This window comes from Aspergillus heteromorphus (assembly GCF_003184545.1).
Source record: "Aspergillus heteromorphus CBS 117.55 chromosome Unknown BO70scaffold_15, whole genome shotgun sequence".
In the NCBI taxonomy this organism is placed as follows: Eukaryota; Fungi; Ascomycota; class Eurotiomycetes; order Eurotiales; family Aspergillaceae; genus Aspergillus; species Aspergillus heteromorphus.
The window spans coordinates 573,885-589,766 of NW_020290420.1; the positions used below are offsets into that span (position 1 = coordinate 573,885).

General features: G+C 52.3%; 5 protein-coding genes and 1 non-coding gene across 6 annotated transcripts; 1 reads left to right on the forward strand and 5 right to left on the reverse strand.

The window, feature by feature from the left end:
• Window positions 1-100: 100 nt before the first annotated feature.
• Window positions 101-181, reverse strand: BO70DRAFT_t182. Its single transcript has one exon. It is a non-coding gene; the product is annotated as a tRNA-Gly (tRNA).
• Window positions 182-3,009: 2,828 nt separating this feature from the next.
• Window positions 3,010-4,653, reverse strand: BO70DRAFT_54104 (uncharacterized protein). The gene is made up of 6 exons (XM_025548524.1): window positions 4,462-4,653; window positions 4,033-4,400; window positions 3,826-3,981; window positions 3,393-3,715; window positions 3,245-3,314; window positions 3,010-3,168 (listed from the first exon to the last, which is right to left on the reverse strand). The coding sequence occupies exons 2-6, from the start codon at window positions 4,325-4,327 to the stop codon at window positions 3,035-3,037; spliced, it is 978 nt and encodes a 325-aa protein (XP_025398748.1). The 5' UTR covers window positions 4,328-4,400; window positions 4,462-4,653; the 3' UTR covers window positions 3,010-3,034.
• A 1,072-nt stretch (window positions 4,654-5,725) lies between these two features.
• Window positions 5,726-7,959, forward strand: BO70DRAFT_407300 (putative MFS sugar transporter; the record flags this gene model as incomplete). Its single annotated transcript, XM_025547168.1, has 8 exons — window positions 5,726-5,955; window positions 6,062-6,336; window positions 6,466-7,009; window positions 7,060-7,147; window positions 7,196-7,394; window positions 7,442-7,542; window positions 7,590-7,694; window positions 7,754-7,959. Exons 1-8 carry the CDS (start codon window positions 5,884-5,886, stop codon window positions 7,957-7,959), a joined length of 1,590 nt encoding a protein of 529 aa, XP_025398749.1. The 5' UTR covers window positions 5,726-5,883.
• Window positions 7,960-8,394: 435 nt separating this feature from the next.
• BO70DRAFT_362863 (RNA-binding ATPase activator ESF2) lies at window positions 8,395-9,577 on the reverse strand. Its single transcript, XM_025543422.1, has one exon. It carries the CDS (start codon window positions 9,541-9,543, stop codon window positions 8,488-8,490), a length of 1,056 nt encoding a protein of 351 aa, XP_025398750.1. The 5' UTR covers window positions 9,544-9,577; the 3' UTR covers window positions 8,395-8,487.
• A 358-nt stretch (window positions 9,578-9,935) lies between these two features.
• On the reverse strand, window positions 9,936-11,779 carry BO70DRAFT_362864 (coenzyme A transporter). Its single transcript, XM_025543423.1, has 2 exons — window positions 11,250-11,779; window positions 9,936-11,159 (listed from the first exon to the last, which is right to left on the reverse strand). The coding sequence occupies exons 1-2, from the start codon at window positions 11,565-11,567 to the stop codon at window positions 10,182-10,184; spliced, it is 1,296 nt and encodes a 431-aa protein (XP_025398751.1). The 5' UTR covers window positions 11,568-11,779; the 3' UTR covers window positions 9,936-10,181.
• Window positions 11,780-12,216: 437 nt separating this feature from the next.
• BO70DRAFT_407312 (DDT domain protein) lies at window positions 12,217-15,787 on the reverse strand (the record flags this gene model as incomplete). Its single annotated transcript, XM_025547169.1, has 6 exons — window positions 12,217-13,509; window positions 13,567-15,164; window positions 15,216-15,232; window positions 15,286-15,388; window positions 15,439-15,582; window positions 15,785-15,787. The coding sequence occupies 6 exons, from the start codon at window positions 15,785-15,787 to the stop codon at window positions 12,444-12,446; spliced, it is 2,931 nt and encodes a 976-aa protein (XP_025398752.1). The 3' UTR covers window positions 12,217-12,443.
• Between the last annotated feature and the right edge of the window lie 95 nt (window positions 15,788-15,882).

Sequence of the window (15,882 nt, forward strand, 5' to 3'; positions counted from 1 at the left end):
ATGCTTGTAAATTGTCCAGCTTTCACTTCCATATCAACTGTTCATTCGTTCTTCGCTTGGCGGCAGCATCCCAGAATGGATGGAAAAAAAGAAATTGCACTGCATTAACTGGGAGTCGAACCCAGAGCACTTCCTGTCACAGACATGGAAGGGAAGTATGTTACCGCTACACCATTAATGCTTGTTATGATTTATAATCAGAATGTTTGCAACTAACCCATCTTGAATGTGTGATTATGACGACATACTACAAAACTACGAGGGTCGGGAAGTGGGAAGTCGGTATAGGCCAACTGGCTTATAACCCGCAGGGCCTATTCTGTCCTATGTATCATCTAGAGATCTGGCAGGGAGAAAAGCTGTTCGAACAAAATATTTGATAAAAGAAGCCCCGCGACGTCCTGCAGGCTGATTGTAGAAACATGGATGGTATAAAGATTGTATTCGTCAACCCTGCGCCTCTTTCCTCCCCCTTCTTCATTCACAGTTGGTGACCTTGGATGGCAGTATGGCTATGAATGACCCAGTCACTGTATACAGGCTTATCAGATGAATCACCAGTCTGCTCTGGCCTCTGGTCTATATAACCCCGACGATCAACCCTGAACCCCCTGATCTTTCTTCCTCTCCTACACCTCCCTCAACCCAAACATACTAAAGATAAAAGGCCTGGATTACTTCGTCCCGAGATTAATATACCTTTCTTTATCATGCTGGATTACATCCCAGATAGCATTTATATTTATCTTATCAAGCTTGTATCTCCACTCCAGCTACCGCTTTTGGTTATACCTACTTACACTGTTACACAGATACCCCCGCTAATATGCTTGATTAATCTTAACCATCGGACACATACCTGTCGCCGGAGATTCTTCCACATGGGTAATCCAGCTTCTAGGGAGACCGGTTAAGTCGAAGCCCAAGGTTAGGCTTAGGCTGAAAATCCAACTTGGCGATTATCTCTGTTCGTGATATAAAGCTTCTGCAAAACAGAGTATATGCGATAGCCCTGATTCCAGGTGTCTCCCAACAAATACAAACAACGACCCTTTTGTCACCAAGCAGAACTTGACGGACTTTAAAAGGCGCGAGGACTAGGCTTCGCCAAATCAAACCAGATCAAATTTCTTCGTTGGGAAAAAAAAAGTTTCTCTTCCACGCGAACCATGCGAGCCCGATCCTGGTGGGCTGTCCTGGCACTAGATCTCTTAAAGAGAGGACATGACACCGAGGTCATTATATCAATGGCAGAAGCAAACCAAATCTGCCTTATCTTTTCGTTTCCACTGAATCGAGTGCATCTCAAACAACTCATTGGGGTTTCTCTTCCGCTGTCTGAAGTCTTACTCGAATAACGATTAATGAACAACGGGAGCTGATAGAAAGCGCGGACATGCGCCGCAGTCGGGTCACTGTCCAGGAATGGCTACAGTCTTTTGTTCCTTATGGCTTCTGGTAACGCACAGTTTACTCCATACTATCTGATCGGTCTATCCCGTGATTCCGAGTCCCTGGAAATAGGGCTCTGGTGGCTACCACGCAACAACTAGGCTCGGACGGTTAACTTGGTTTGATATATCAGCCACGAATATGAGAGACGCTTGTCATGGATGAAGAAACACCCCAACTGAAACGGTACTACAGACCATGATAATCTAAAATACATATCGCCCACAATTCATCCGAGTCTAATAAATTCGGTCGAATAGACCAGAAGCCGCTCAGAGGAAAGTAACATGGTAACAGATTGCATGAAGCGACGTCGCTGAGTCATGGCTTGCTTGGAAAGACTCTCGCTCGGTCAATATAACCCGATCCTCAGCCTAGCGGGGACCTTTATCCATGGAGATTTGGTCGATCTGGGAGCTGCATTCCCCTTTATATAAGTTCTCGGTTATCTCAATCCGGGATATCTAGACCTACGATTCTATCGGTTAGGATTCGGCTGATATGCTCAAGGCATTGCTATGCGGCAACTCTGATACTCGACCATCATCCAGGCTTTGAGGACCCAGCCAGAGTATGCTGTCGCGGTGCAGGAACGTGATTCGACATCAGACGGAATCAGTGGCTGCAGTTTCCGTCCTTCGCGCTCCCACTTACAATATCTTCTTCATATCCTGGTTGCGCTGAGTGGCACTACAGATTTTGAAAAAAAAAGATGATATACACAATGAATCCAATCGGCGTGGCAAGGATGCTTTCGGCGGTCTTGAAAGTTCTAGTTTAGGTCGATTGATCATTGGAAAAAGCAAACAACGAGGTGCCCATGCGCTGATTCTATTATATCTGACGATTTTCAAGGTAGGTAGGTCAGTTATAATCTGATTGTCGACATGAATCACAATGCAAATATCAATGGGAAAAATTCATGGACTTGTTTCCGTTTTCTTGTCATGGCGCTGTATTGGCTCGTTGTTGAAGAGGACCCAAGAATGGCTCGATACTAATGAACGGCCAGACGAAGTGCGTCCAAGGTCCCATAGATACAATACTTAGCGTCCATGAAGAGGAATAGGGAATCTGGAAATTTTTGCGCTTTGGGTTTGCAATATCATTGTCGGGGACCGTTTTCATGGACATATATCTTATCAACGAGGGCTTTGGAATCTACATAGTAACAAGCAATCAAGAGCAATTCCGAGATGGAGTCCGTTCTTAGAATAATAAAAGCTTAAAAAATCTTGGTCTCACTACATTAATGTTTGTATCCATTCCATGCTAAGCAGCGGTTATCAAGAAGTGATGGACCGTACTGGAATCAGCCCAGGAAAGTTATTGACCACCTTCATTCAGATTTATCTCATTTAACCTCCCCGCCCTCCCTTTGCTTTGTATCCTCTTCATATAATAGTTATACCCAAGACAAACTATCAAAACAACAACCATACATCAATAGCGTCTCGTATCCGCACACATATACGGTATGTCCTCGGAGCATTTCCCCCTCGAACTGTCACATGCGCGTGACATGGACATAGGTAAGTACATCCGAGCGAACGACTCAGTCTCACCCGTCCGGGTGATGAGTCTAAAAAATAGCCATGATATTCGGAGGCGAAGACACGCCCCCCGGCATGTTGAGAGGTATGGAAGCCACAAAGAACGACCATCTTTGAAGATCTTGACAGGTTTTCGCTAGCGCCTCCAGATCGAACAGCTCACCTGTGCGTCACGGATTAGCATACCGGCAGCTTTGGGGGCGCTTGATTGCTCAAGTCCAAGGGTTTGTTTAGCGTACCAATTGGCATCCCCCAACCAGCGAGCACATATTCATGCAGGAATATATCGGGCGACTGCGGTGGGTAGACCTGCCATGTGTCAACTTAGCTCGGTGAAACCAACCCGTTTTGTCCGGGCCGGGGAACAGATGGATGTGGATATCTCACCTCCCAACTGATCGCATCGCTAGCGATCGCAGCAAACCCTGTGTTCCACAGCCACCGGAGCACCTCAGTAGAGGCCTCGACTCCAGCGTGTTCCGGGCTCGGGTTATCGGAATACTGCTGTTTCTGAGCATCGGTCATCACGGTGTCCCATTCCTGGGTCACCCCGATGCGGACGAAAAGGATGTCTCCCTTCTGGAAGACAATATCGCATTCTTTGGCTATCTCTAGTATATCTGAAAGCCGGACCTGATGTGTCGAAAAGGTGCTGTACTCTACACCTCTCTTCTCTGCCCATGTGGCGTAGTCGATCAATACCCCGCGACCTGTCAGACCGTATGCGACACCGCATAGTAATCAGCGCTCCGTTGACTTGTGTGTTATGACAGGGCGCTCGGGGACGGAGACGGGGACGGGGATGAGCCCGCCCGCTTACCAGCGATTCCCTCCCGCGCCCAATGCTGCAAGCCTATCCGATCGCTCATCCGGTCTGTGATTTCCGCGGTTTTCGTGCCGCCGTAGAACACACGCTCGGTTTCACCGGGGACGGTTTGCGAGAAGTGCCGGAGACCGTCCCACTGACTACTCTGCTCTGTACACACATTAGCAATGGAACTTCGAAGTTAACTGGAGAAAGGCTTACGAGGATTCATCGTGTAGATATCATCAAACGCCACTCCGCCCAGCAGCGGAACGATCTGGTGCTGACATGGCTGTCGATTCAGATTGGGATAGTCCAGCTTCGTCAGTTCCCAGCCCATTGTCACGCGCCGCCCGGTCTTGATTTCCGTTGCAGCGGCCTTTGCCACCACTTCGGGGGTCAGGATGACAAGCTTCCCCAGTCCCTCCGCGCGGCTGCCCGGCTCTCCCACCCATACTTGCTTCGGGTTGGGGAGCTCGTCGAAAGGGATGTCGAAGGGGGACGGGCTGTTTTCCATGACTTTGACGATAGGTTATACCTGGTAGTGGGATAATTGACAAGATTGCAATCTGAATGTTCTCAGTGTCTGTCTATTTGATTAAATGTAAGCAAACTTGACGGATAGATGGAAAGGATGTATATACCACATACCTAGTAAGTACTTACCCGCCTACAGACAGAAAATTTAACGGCGGATGAATGCAGCCTGGCAGCTACTACTGTATCCATTCCCACCCACCCCACTTGACAGGGAACTAGGTACATACTTACGTACATACATACAGCACTTACCTAGAAGCCAACGTCCCCAGTGAGACAAACAGCTATCTAACTCGCAGTAAATCAGGTACTTCCTCACGGGTAGGTACCTACGTCGCAATAGCGATGGGACCCATGCCATCTATCTAGTGGCCAGAGTCAGACATGCATGCTGCCCACGCATCATCCGAGAACGGTTTCCGGACGTACCTATGTCTGTATCATCCCTGCCATGGGACCGGGACAAGGCAACCGATTTCAAATTCCGTCGAGTCCGAATCTCGATCGCTGTCGCGGGCCACAAATCAAACAGCCGGACCGGTTGACTGCTGTGCGACCCGAGGATCCTCCTGCTTAAGATTAACTAACACTAACATTAACATTAACCTGAACAAAGAGGTTGAATGCCATTCAATCCCTATTGAGACGGTGATCGGCGGGATGTGCGCTTTGTGATGAGGACACGGGAGAGATTAGTTTGGGAATGACATCGACTGACTGACTGACTGACTGACTGACAGTGACGAGGCACGCGAGTTGGAGCAGCAAGTGGAGATGAGATGGAGAGTGAGAAGAGGAAGGAAGGTTGGGCCAAAGTCGCGGCAGACCAGTGTTACTTACGTACGGTCACGTAACTACATACATGACAATACGTTTTTGGCAGGACCGTTTGATGATCTCACGAGTCAAGCCCTCATCCATACAGAAGATGGTCGATGGCCAAGGCAACGATTGTCGCATGGCTTTTTCCACGATCTGCTCCGCTGGAAGGTCAACCGGCCGGCCGGCTGTCAGTCAGTCAGTCATATGTCATATCGCCGGCTGTAATGTGCCTGGCCGTTTCACCAGCACCAGTCCTGGCCACCCTCCTGGAAAGGAAACCCCCTCTTTTCCAAGCGACTAACTAATGCAGCATATGATAACGGTCTGGAGGGGAGAGCCCACTTTTCATGCTGTGGCTGCCCGGATCTTTCTCGAAATGATAATATATCCTGCGGAGGGGTGCCGACGTTGACCGTCGTACAGAGAGATTCTGCAATCTCGCATCTATACATATACATACATAGGTACAAACCAGGACTCCCTGCTGTCTGCCTGTCTGTCTGTCTCCTCCTCGCCACTTTCTGGACACAGATGCCTAGGTATTAAGAGAACGCAGCTGCACGATTCTGTTTGGCTTGGTGCATGAATGTCAATTGACAGATCGACTACTTCTTTGCCATCTTTCCATATTCCTTTTTTACTATAGTGCTTCCACCGGGTTGATCTACGCTCCGCTCCATCGAAGGAGTTCAAGTTCAAGTTCAAGTCAAAATGGGGACGTTTGGATCTCAGATCAGCGCCTATAACCGGCTGGTGACGATCTTCGTTGCGGTTGGATCGCTGGTTAGTTTACTACTACTACTATATCTATTCCATGCATTGACCCCGTCATCCATCCCCGTTTGTCTCCGTCTAACCGCTCTCTATCCATCCATCAATCATCGAACAGACATACGGCTACTGCTCCTCGATTATCTCCAGCACCATCGGCCAGCCAGGATGGTACACGTACTTCGAACTTCCGCAGGAGGGCGAGCCCGGATACGCGTCCACCACCACCCCGGCTATCTCGACGGCGAACGGCGTTTCCAGCGCCGGGGGCGCCGTGGGAGCGCTGTTCCTCATGTGGTCGTGTGATTTCTTTGGACGCAAGCGGAATATCCAACTGGGTGCTTTCCTGGCCATGTTTGGTGGCGCGCTTCAGGGAGGTGCCAACTCGCTCGAGTAAGTGCAGTGCGTCGGTTTATCGGATCCACCCGGGTACATATTGTAGCTGTGGTTGTTCTGTTTCTGTTTCTGTTTCTGTCGGGATACGTCCGTTCTAACGATGCGATGTGCTGTCTATCGGTCTAGGATGTTTCAAGCGGGACGGTTTGCCTGCGGGCTCGGGATCGGGATCCTGGTGACTGTTTGCCCGATGTACCTCTCCGAGATGTCGAGTGCGTGTCGACGCGGTTGGCTCGTGGGTCACCACGCCATCTTTCTCGTGTTTGGGTATATGCTGGCTGGATGGGTCGGCTATGCGTGCTATTTCGCAGAGAAACTCGGCTCGTTCGGTTGGAGGTTCCCCCTTTGTCTCCAGTGCTTGCCGCCGCTGGTGCTGCTGCTGGGGTCTCCGTGGCTGCCTCGCTCTCCGCGCTGGCTGGTCAGCAAGGGCAAGCACGAGGAGGCTAAACTGGTCCTTCGGAGACTGAGGAAATCGCCCGATGATCCTAATGACCTCGTCGCCAAGGAAGAGTATTATCAGACGGCGGAACAGATCCGTCTCGAGGGCGAGAGGCTGTCGGCATACGGTAACGTGTGGAAGGCTGTCATCCAGAAGAAGTCATACCGAAAGCGCATGGCCATTGGGTTTCTCACCCAGTGGGGCGCTGAGTTTGGTGGCCCTCTAATTATCGTACGTCGCCATTTGATCTGCATATGTTGTTTCGTCGCTTACCTCGGTAGAACAACTATGCCGTGATTCTGTATACCAACCTGGGTATGACAGGCGGCATGCCGTTGCTGCTGAGCGCCGTATGGCTAACAACCGCTGGTAAGATGATCAACGACCTCTATCAATGCCCTGAACTGACGTATCCAGGGGTCATCTACAACCCACTCGGCGCCTGGCTCCACGACAGGGTGAACTCGCGTCGAGGAATGTACATGACAGGATTTGTCGGGATCATTGTGACCACCTCCTGTTTGGCAGCCATGACCGCCAAGTACGCGGGAACCGACAACCGGGTTGGAAACGCATTCGGGATTCTGTTCATGTACCTTTATCTCGCGTTCCAAGGGTACGTTCTGTCTTCACCTCACACCGGCGGTTACTCATTCTGTACAGAACCTTCTGCGACACGACCATGTACCTCTACGTCTCTGAGATCTTTCCCACCGAGATCCGTCCGATTGGCATGGGCTTCTCGCTCTTCGGGCAATTTGCCGGTAAGGATCCCTTCCAAAGACGGCCCCTGTCATAGCCAAACTAACAGACGCAGCAACCCTAATCTTACTTCAAACGGCACCTATGGGCTTCGACAACGTCGGATGGAAGTACTATCTGGTCATCATCTGCTGGTCTGTCTTCTTCATCCCAGGTGCGTACTTCAAAACAAAAGCTTGTCCATGTGTTTTGGTTTGGTCTCACAAAATCTAGTCATCTACTTCTTTTTCCCCGAAACCGCCCGGTTGACCCTGGAAGAGATTGCGAAGAACTTTGGCGAAGAGGTGGCTGTCCATCTGACCGACGCCACGGACGAAGAGAAAGCCCGTCTCCAGCGAGATCTGGGGGAGAGGCCTGGAAGCTCGCAGCCGTCCAGTGCTTCGGAGATGGAACTTCGCGAGAAGCAAGACTCGCCGTGATGTCAGTGTTCGGGGTGTGCACTCGATGAATAAACTTCCCCGTGTGTTGGAGGTTGGAATTCCCATGCTGGCTTTTGTGTTCACGTATGTTTGAATTATTCGCGCTATTTGGACTTGGGGGGGTAGTCTTGGATAGCACTTTACTCTCATATCCCAAATTATTAAAATTGATAAGTGTTTGTTTCGCTTCATACAACCTACTAGAACTACAGGGGTCGGTGGATCACGATCTTCTAGTCGATGCAGTTGGACTCTCGCAGGCGCTAAACAGTACTAAGAGTCAGTCATAGGGTGTCCATCGGACACAGAAAGCGTCGAGGTAGCAATGGCAGTGTTAGTGTCGCCCGACTACAACCCTATCTTGACATCTTTGACCACAGCAATAGAACAGAGTACCCAACCCTCTATACACTTCGCATAACCCCATCCTCTAGTATCTTTATATTCAATATTCTCAAACAACACCGGGATATCAATTAACAAACAGACCAAGAGAGCCCATCTCATTCGCAAAGTACAATCCCCCAATCAAAAAATCTTTCCCAAAACCCTCTGCGTATCATCCGCCAACTTGCCATCCCCCTTCAACCGATCCCTCCCATGCTTCACCTCACTCTGCTTAAACACCATGCGCACCTTCTCCGGCGCCGGAGCAACAACAGGCGCATCCACATCCACATCCACCCCACCCGCTGCCGCAGCAGCAGCATTCTTCTTCTGCCTCCTCTTCTCCTGAATCCCCTCAATAACCTTCCCACGCTCATACCCCTCCAAGAAGACCTTATCCTCCTTCCTAGCCCTGGAATCCTCAATCCGCTGCCTCGCCTCCCTCTGACTCCGCTCATTCCTCACCGTCTCCATCAGATCATCCCACGAAAACCCCCGCAGATACTTCATATTCCACACGTCATCGTGGTACCAGCCGCCCTTGCGCCCGCCCACGATCGACGCATTCAGCGTCTCCGCGCAGATCTTGGCCGTCTTCTTCGATGCGAATTCCACCCACCCCTCGCTGTACATCTTGCGCTTGTTGGAGGCGCGGCGCGGCGCGGAGGTCGATTTGACCATCGGCGCGAGGAACACGCGGAGTACCGGGCTGAAGGAGCGTTGCTCGATGAGGGATTTCAGCGACATGGGTTTGAGGTAGGGAGGTAGGGAGGAGAGGTAGACGACGCCGGTTTTCTTCTTCTTCTTATTGGGCACTTTTTTGGTTTTGGCTTTGAGGGCGGTTTTGGCGGTCAGGGTGGTGGGTTCTTCTTTGTCGGAGTTGGAGACTTCGTCTTCGTCTTCATCTTCATCTCCGTTGTCAGACGCAGACGCAGCCCGTTTTAGTTTCTTCGCGCGGCTCTTCCCCTTCGTCGTCTCCTCTTCGCTCTCGTCGTTCGCGTCCGAGTCGTTGTCGTCCGAGCAGTCGTCTAGACCGTGCAGATCCTGTGTCGTTGATGTCCGCCGACGCTTCACGGCCCGGTTCTTGCTTCTTTGCTCTTCCGCGGCTTCGGAGTCGTAGCCTGCATCGTTGGTGTTGGTGTTGGTCTCGTCGTCGCTGGCCGCGAGGTCGAGGTCGAGGACGTGTCGTTTGCTCATGTTGAGTGAATGAGTGAGTGAGTGGATGGTTGTGAGGGAGGTGAGTGTCTCTGGTTTGGAGGCCTTCGGCAATGGGAACTTTTTTGCGGGTGGTCTGTGCGTTCGCCGCGGCGGTGGCCAATCGGGGAGGTGGACGGGCGGGGATAGCATGGCGACTATCTATCACGAGATACGGAGTATGGGGTTGGAAGTCCGGTTCTTTTCTGGAATTTTCTAGATGTCTAGAGGAAGAAAGTGTTGGAGCGGCTGGTTGGTGTGGGTTTTTAATTTGGAGGCTATTTGGATGGTTGACGCGCTCACTCATTTTCTCTCCTTACTTTGGGAGAGTAAGTACTACGGAGTACTGAATATCTCATGGATGGATGAAGGTCAGACAGTCTATCAACAACTCCAAACGGCCAATGTACACTCTACACACACACTCATCGGTTTAGCTCTATGTATATACAACACTCCGGAACCCATACACGAGAGCCCTGGCCCTCATTCATGCAAAGAATGGGTATGAACAAAAATGCAGGTATCGGAACCCGAACCCCAGCGACGCCAGCTCTGATCTAGAAGATGGAACCAAAGACAACAAAAGATAGAAGAGAATGACAGAACAAAACATGACGGAACATGACGGAACAGTCACGCTATATGCTCAGCGACCACTTGAGACGTTCGTAGACGAAAAACGCCGTCGCTGACATCGGGATCACCTTGATGTATCCGATCGTCAACCCGACCCAGAATCCGCGGAACCCGCGCTCGAACCAGATCGAACGGGCCGTCTCGAGGAGGCCGAGTCGGTGGCCGTCGCCGACGACGCCGCCGACTTGCATGCGCCGTCGCATTACTTCGAGTGGGTATGACGAGGTCTGCGATAGCAGCCCGGCAACAGCGCCGGAGAAGAGCTCCGCCGCGGCGGTTAGTTGAGGCCGTCGCGAGCCCTTCTTCTCGCTCGAGGCTTCGGATTCGGGGATGGTCGTGTACGCCGAGACTGCCGGTAACCGCAGCCAGTCGCCGACGGTGTCGTGTGTCAGGAAGGAGATTCCCGCGTAGGGGAGCATTCCAAGGAGTGTTGGTCCAAAGCCGCGGTAGAAGTTTGCGAATCCGGAGCTGGGAACTGCCTTGGTCACGGCTGAAGAGACACCTTCCGCTGTGGCCGTCACTGGGGCTTTCGTGGCCGACGCTCCGGTGGGTGTGGACGGCGGCGCAACCCGTTCGTTATAAATCTGGCGGAAGATATCGCGCAGCGAGGAGCGGGACGTCCGTTTCGTCTCGAACGCTAATCGCACTCGGATCAACTCGAGCGGATACGTGAAAAACACCGATGTGATTCCGGCCATGCTGCCGGAAATAAGCCTGCGGAAGGCGGTTTCTTTGTCGCGCGACGGGATGACGGCGGCTCGGATCTGCTCGTAGGCGAGAAACTTGATGGCGGCGTAGGGGAAGATACGGAGTAGGGTGGCTGAATGGCCTTTGAAGAGGCCCCGAAGGCCCTCGTACTGGTTGATATCTCGGACTGCCAGTACGAGGCCGGACCAGCTACCGCTGTATTTGGCGAACTGTGGATTTGAGGCCTGGAACAGGATCTTGACGCGGTCGAGAGGTGCGACAACGGTTTTGGCCTGCGATTTTTTGTTTCTCTCAAGTCAGTCTCTTCTGTGCTTATCCTGCCTTCTGATCCTCACTGATCATGCAGGTCGAACTCACCGCACACCCCGCCAGACCCCCGCAACTCCACTCCGTACTAGGTAGTCCACGCTCCGCTTATTGACCTCTTTCCCTGCTCCACAGCCGTCTTGAGAGTGACCCTGGGTCGACGCATCGTTGGCGGTGGTCGCCTGTGTCGGGCCCATGGCGAACCTTTCATTTGCGCCGCCTGTTGTTGGGCTGAGGGACGGCCTTGACTGTAGTTCTTCCATCTGCGACTGAGGTGATTGTAGATCGAACTGCGTCGATGTAGGGCGAGAGTAAGTTGATCCGGATCCAGCGGAGGGGTCAGACTGCGCGTGGCCCGAGACGGCAGCAGACATGGGCACCAGGCTGCACGCGACCGGGCCTGGGGAGAGTTATATCGTGAGGAGATTGAAGATCACGGGCTAGCGGAGAGCCGAGGCCATGGGGTTCAGGCAGTTATCAGAGGGGAAAAGTTCGATCGCCAACGCAGAGAGACGGGACAAGTGCAGGCGGCAGCGATACGAGGCCAGATGATGTCAAGCAGGACGGCCAGGGCTCAGCACAAGACCAGAAGAGGAAGATGGAGCATCGCCATGCTGAGACACTCTCGGTCGGCCTGAAGGGCGGAACCTCAGATTCCCCGGCGATGACGTTACGCCCTGACGTGCCGATACCCGCCATTGCCGCCCTGCAGAGGCCCCAATACGGTCTCGTTACGGCTCGGCATCCGAGTGGTGGCGGCGGTAATTTTCACGGCCAACCGCAGCCGGGCGGTTAGTCAGCGTGGCTATACGCGGAAGACAAAGCAGGGCGAAACTGCTATCCAATGCACACTACTGCAGGCTGCAGGTCTCATCTCTAGGTACGAAGAGATAGATAGTACGAGGTACAGCACGGAGTATAATAAATACACTGCGCTTAGAATCGGGTGCCATGCCCGCTTATCTAGTAGGCTGCTATTGCTCACTATCCTATATACTGCTCAGTTAGCCCCAGCAACAGCCCAATCCCGTCTATCGAAACCCCAACCCAAACACCGCACAAACAGGGTAGATGTATAGTATATAAATATATGCTGGAATCCAAAGTCTCATGGTCACGTCGCTCATGCAAATCTATAGAAAGACCACCTTTTGGTTGCGGGATGCTCCAAGTGTACCCTCAACGCGCATTCCAGACCCGCTAAACACCCGTAAATCCAGGAAGAAAAGAAGAAAGAAAACCGGGCCTCTCTAGAAGTGGTATCGTGTGCCCTGCCGGGTGAGCGGTTTGCCCTGGCGGTTCGTCGCCTTGAGGTCCTTGGGGTCGTCGGTGGCTCGCTTGGCCCGCTTCGTAGGCCGCGAGGCATCCACATGGAGATGACCGTTGTCGGACAGCGCGGTGGTGTTTCGCCACCGCATACAGCGATGCTTGTGATCGTCCTGGTACGCCTTATTCCGCGTTGTCATGCGTTTGGCGGGCGGCTCTTCCGATTCCGCTCTCTCCGACGTGTGCTCCAGATACTCTTTCCGACCCTCCATGTACTTGGCGATGTTTTCGCGCTGCAACAGCAGCTCCTTGCGCAGTTTCGATTCACGGTTGCCCCTCGAGTCAAGCCAATCCAGCAGTTTCTCGATGGCATCTGGGTCATCATAGTAACCCCACTCGTTCGCATTAGTGAGTCCCGTGGGTCCTTCTTCGGCCTTCTTGCGCTCCGCCGGGGTTGTCTGGAATTCCTTCTGGTATGCCTTCTCCAGCTCGTCCGGAACGTCAATGAATCCCACGCGCTCCATTTCATCCGGTCCTTGAACCCACAATCGACCGTTGGCGTACTGGGCTTCTGCAGTCGAGCTGTTGGGCATTCCGCCGTAGGGCATCGCATTCCGCTCGAACCACCAGTAGCGGTTGCAAAAGCGGTCTTTCCCAAGACATCTGGTCCGCGGGCAGTCAGCCTCCCTTAGGTCATTGTCGATGACCATGATCTTGTCCTCGAGCTTTTTGATATTGGCTTTTTGGTCTTCGATCTTTTTAAGCACTCTTTGGAACTGTTTGGATCCCTTGGGCTGCTTGGCGAGCTGTTCTTTCCGCTCCCGCTCTTCGTCCTGCTTGCGTTTCCTCTCTAGAGCCCTATCCGCGCCTCCTCGGAGGGTTCGCACAGGGACATCCTCATCGGAGTCCATGGCTTGGTCGGAATCTCCATCGACTCCGGTCATCTTGGAGTCTTCCAATGCCTCAAGCTCAGGTACCGGGCTCGGCGATTTCTCGGGCTCGGGCTGAAGAGCTTTGCGCTCTTGGTGTAACCGACGGAGCTCTTCAAGGCTAGAGGGGGAATGATGTCAGTCAAGCCAAGACAAAAATGTTCAAGTGTTCACTTACCCTGCTTTCCGGGCCTTCTGGTATTCGATTTTCTCTTTGCGGAACTCCGTCATCTGATTACTGCATTCCTCCAGGTAGATGCGAATGGCTTTGGTCTCCAAGCTAAGCATGCAGATAATCTGGAGGGCCCGGATACGCAGGTTGATATCGAGAGTCGAGTATTGAGCTTGCGCGGTGTCCTGGGTGGGTTCTGCATCCAGGGGAGCCAGGTGCTTGAGGATGTCGTTGCAGGCCTTCTCCATCCGGGGGCGACCTGCCAGCTGATGCAAAAGTCCAATCATGACCAACTCCCATCCACCATTGCGAAAATCACGTTTGCGCAAGCGGTCAATCCAACCATACTCCCCAAACATCTCAGCAGCCCGATGGAGCTGGACCTCCTCTGGACTTTCAAGGTCAAGGTTTGCCTGCGCCTTGAGGTTCTCCGCCTCGGCCTTCGCCAAACTACTCCGCGTCGTCATTCTCGTTACGACGGGCTCAGGCTCGGGAGTCGGTTCCTCTTCCTCTTCCTCCTCCGCCTCAGAGTCCTCTTCTTGGTTGGGAAGTTCCGGCAGGGATATCTGAACGGCGCCGTTCTCGTCTTTTTCCGCATTGACCAGCTTCTTCAGGACCGCGCAATGAACTTCCACAAAGAGTTGACAGTCCACGTCCTTGGACGAGAATCGCATGGCCTGGAAAAAGTCGTCGAAGGTGAAGGAATCGAGCTGGAAGACTTCGCAGTACACATTGAGGGTATTCCACGTCTCCAGCAGGCGCCCGACTGATTCCTCCTCGATGTCATCGTGCAGAAGATCCTCATCCTCCGGGTCATCGGTCTCATCGACGCTCAAAGATTTCAGGTCGGGGCGCTGCTTTTTCTTTTCGTGATCCGGGGCAATATCCAAATCCTCGATGGGGTACTTGATTGGCGGGGGAGTAGGCTCCTTTGGAGGCTCGGCCTTGACGACAACCACAGGGGATGGTTGCGGCTTCTTCTCCGTCTCCTGTGTCTTTGATGAACGAGGGGTGCCATTGGTGGGTTTGTTGGAGACGACAAAAGTTGGGTTGCCGTTAAGCGAGCGTTGATACTCGAGGAATTGGGCCTCTTTGTTCCGAGCCAAGTCCTGTTGCGAAGGCTTGGATTTCGGGCCTTTGACTGCCGGCTTTAATTCCGGCAATTGCTGCGATGCGAAGAACCCAAAGAATCCCTCCTGGTCGGCCTTCTTCAGTGCTTTCTTTTCAGCCACCTTGGCGCCATATTGCAGATGTTTCGGTACCTCGGTAGCGATCCTGTACTCCTCGGCGATGGAGGACTTGACAAGCCAGGGTGCACCGTTCCACGATTCTCTCGTCACGTTGTTTTTGATAAACGCGCGCAGCATTTGCTTGGTGAATGTCTTCCGGTCGCGCGTAAGGTGCTCCTGATCCAACAACGCCTCTTCGTTCGGACGGTCCGTAACTCTGACAAGATAGGTGGCGTAGGCTGGCCTTTGAAGCGTTCCATCGGGGTTAAGCTGGTCCGGAAAGTTCACTTTGTCTCTGATGATACCGTGGAGCCGAGTATTGTCATCTAGTAAGATTAAAACAGACTCCCCGGGATAGAAGTCTTGCTTGTATTCCTGCGATTTATTAGTAAATCGGCATTGTTCAATTTGCGACTGTATAGCTACCTCAAAAATCTCGTCCACTAAGGTCACTGTTAGCTTCAACACAAACGCGATTGATCACCGTTCCACGTACCAAGATTATCGACCCGCGATACTGTTGAAAACTGAATCCGGCGCAGGATGGGCTCCTTCAATGCTTCGGGGAACGAGCTGTTCACTTCGCGCGATTCCTCCATCTGACGAGGGTGTTAACTCTGGAAGTAAAAACGATAAGACCGCAACCTACTTCACTTCTAAGCGCCTCGAAGAATGTCAGGCCCGAGTGGCCTGTTATCTCGCAAATAAACCGCCGCTGCTTGTAAAAGTCCATTCGCTGGAGATAGGGCTCGTAGTTAACGAAGACCTCGTTGGTCTCTGGGATGACCCAGACCTAAGCCAGTATAAGTAGATATCCTTCAAGATTCGAGCGATACACGTGCCTCGGAGCTGTCATCTTCGATAACCGGTCGAGGAAGATACTGGACCGGTTTCCGCTTGAATAAAACCTAAGTGGCGGAGTCAGCTTCTGGTCTGCTCTTTCCATTCCCGTGTTCTTTTTCGCGCCCTTCACTATCGATATGCTTGCGACGTACCATGATCCTTCAGGAGATAAGAGTTAGGACACGTTCGATCATAAAATGTTCGCGATGCTGGAAACCATGTGTAACTGGAAAAGCGGCGAATGGTTAGT

Bases quoted from the DNA above. Each gene is read 5' to 3' on its own strand.
- BO70DRAFT_54104 (XM_025548524.1), bottom strand. From the start codon at position 4,327: ATGGAAAACAGCCCGTCCCCCTTCGACATCCCTTTCGACGAGCTCCCC. The intron at 3,716-3,825 runs GTAAGCGGGCGG...ACGGTCTGACAG, and splicing joins GGCGCGGGAGGGAATCGCTG to GTCGCGGGGTATTGATCGAC. The intron at 3,315-3,392 runs GTGAGATATCCA...GACACATGGCAG, and splicing joins GCGATGCGATCAGTTGGGAG to GTCTACCCACCGCAGTCGCC.
- BO70DRAFT_362863 (XM_025543422.1), bottom strand. From the start codon at position 9,543: ATGAGCAAACGACACGTCCTCGACCTCGACCTCGCGGCCAGCGACGAC.
- BO70DRAFT_362864 (XM_025543423.1), bottom strand. From the start codon at position 11,567: ATGTCTGCTGCCGTCTCGGGCCACGCGCAGTCTGACCCCTCCGCTGGA. The intron at 11,160-11,249 runs GTGCGGTGAGTT...AAAAAATCGCAG, and splicing joins TTGCGGGGGTCTGGCGGGGT to GCCAAAACCGTTGTCGCACC.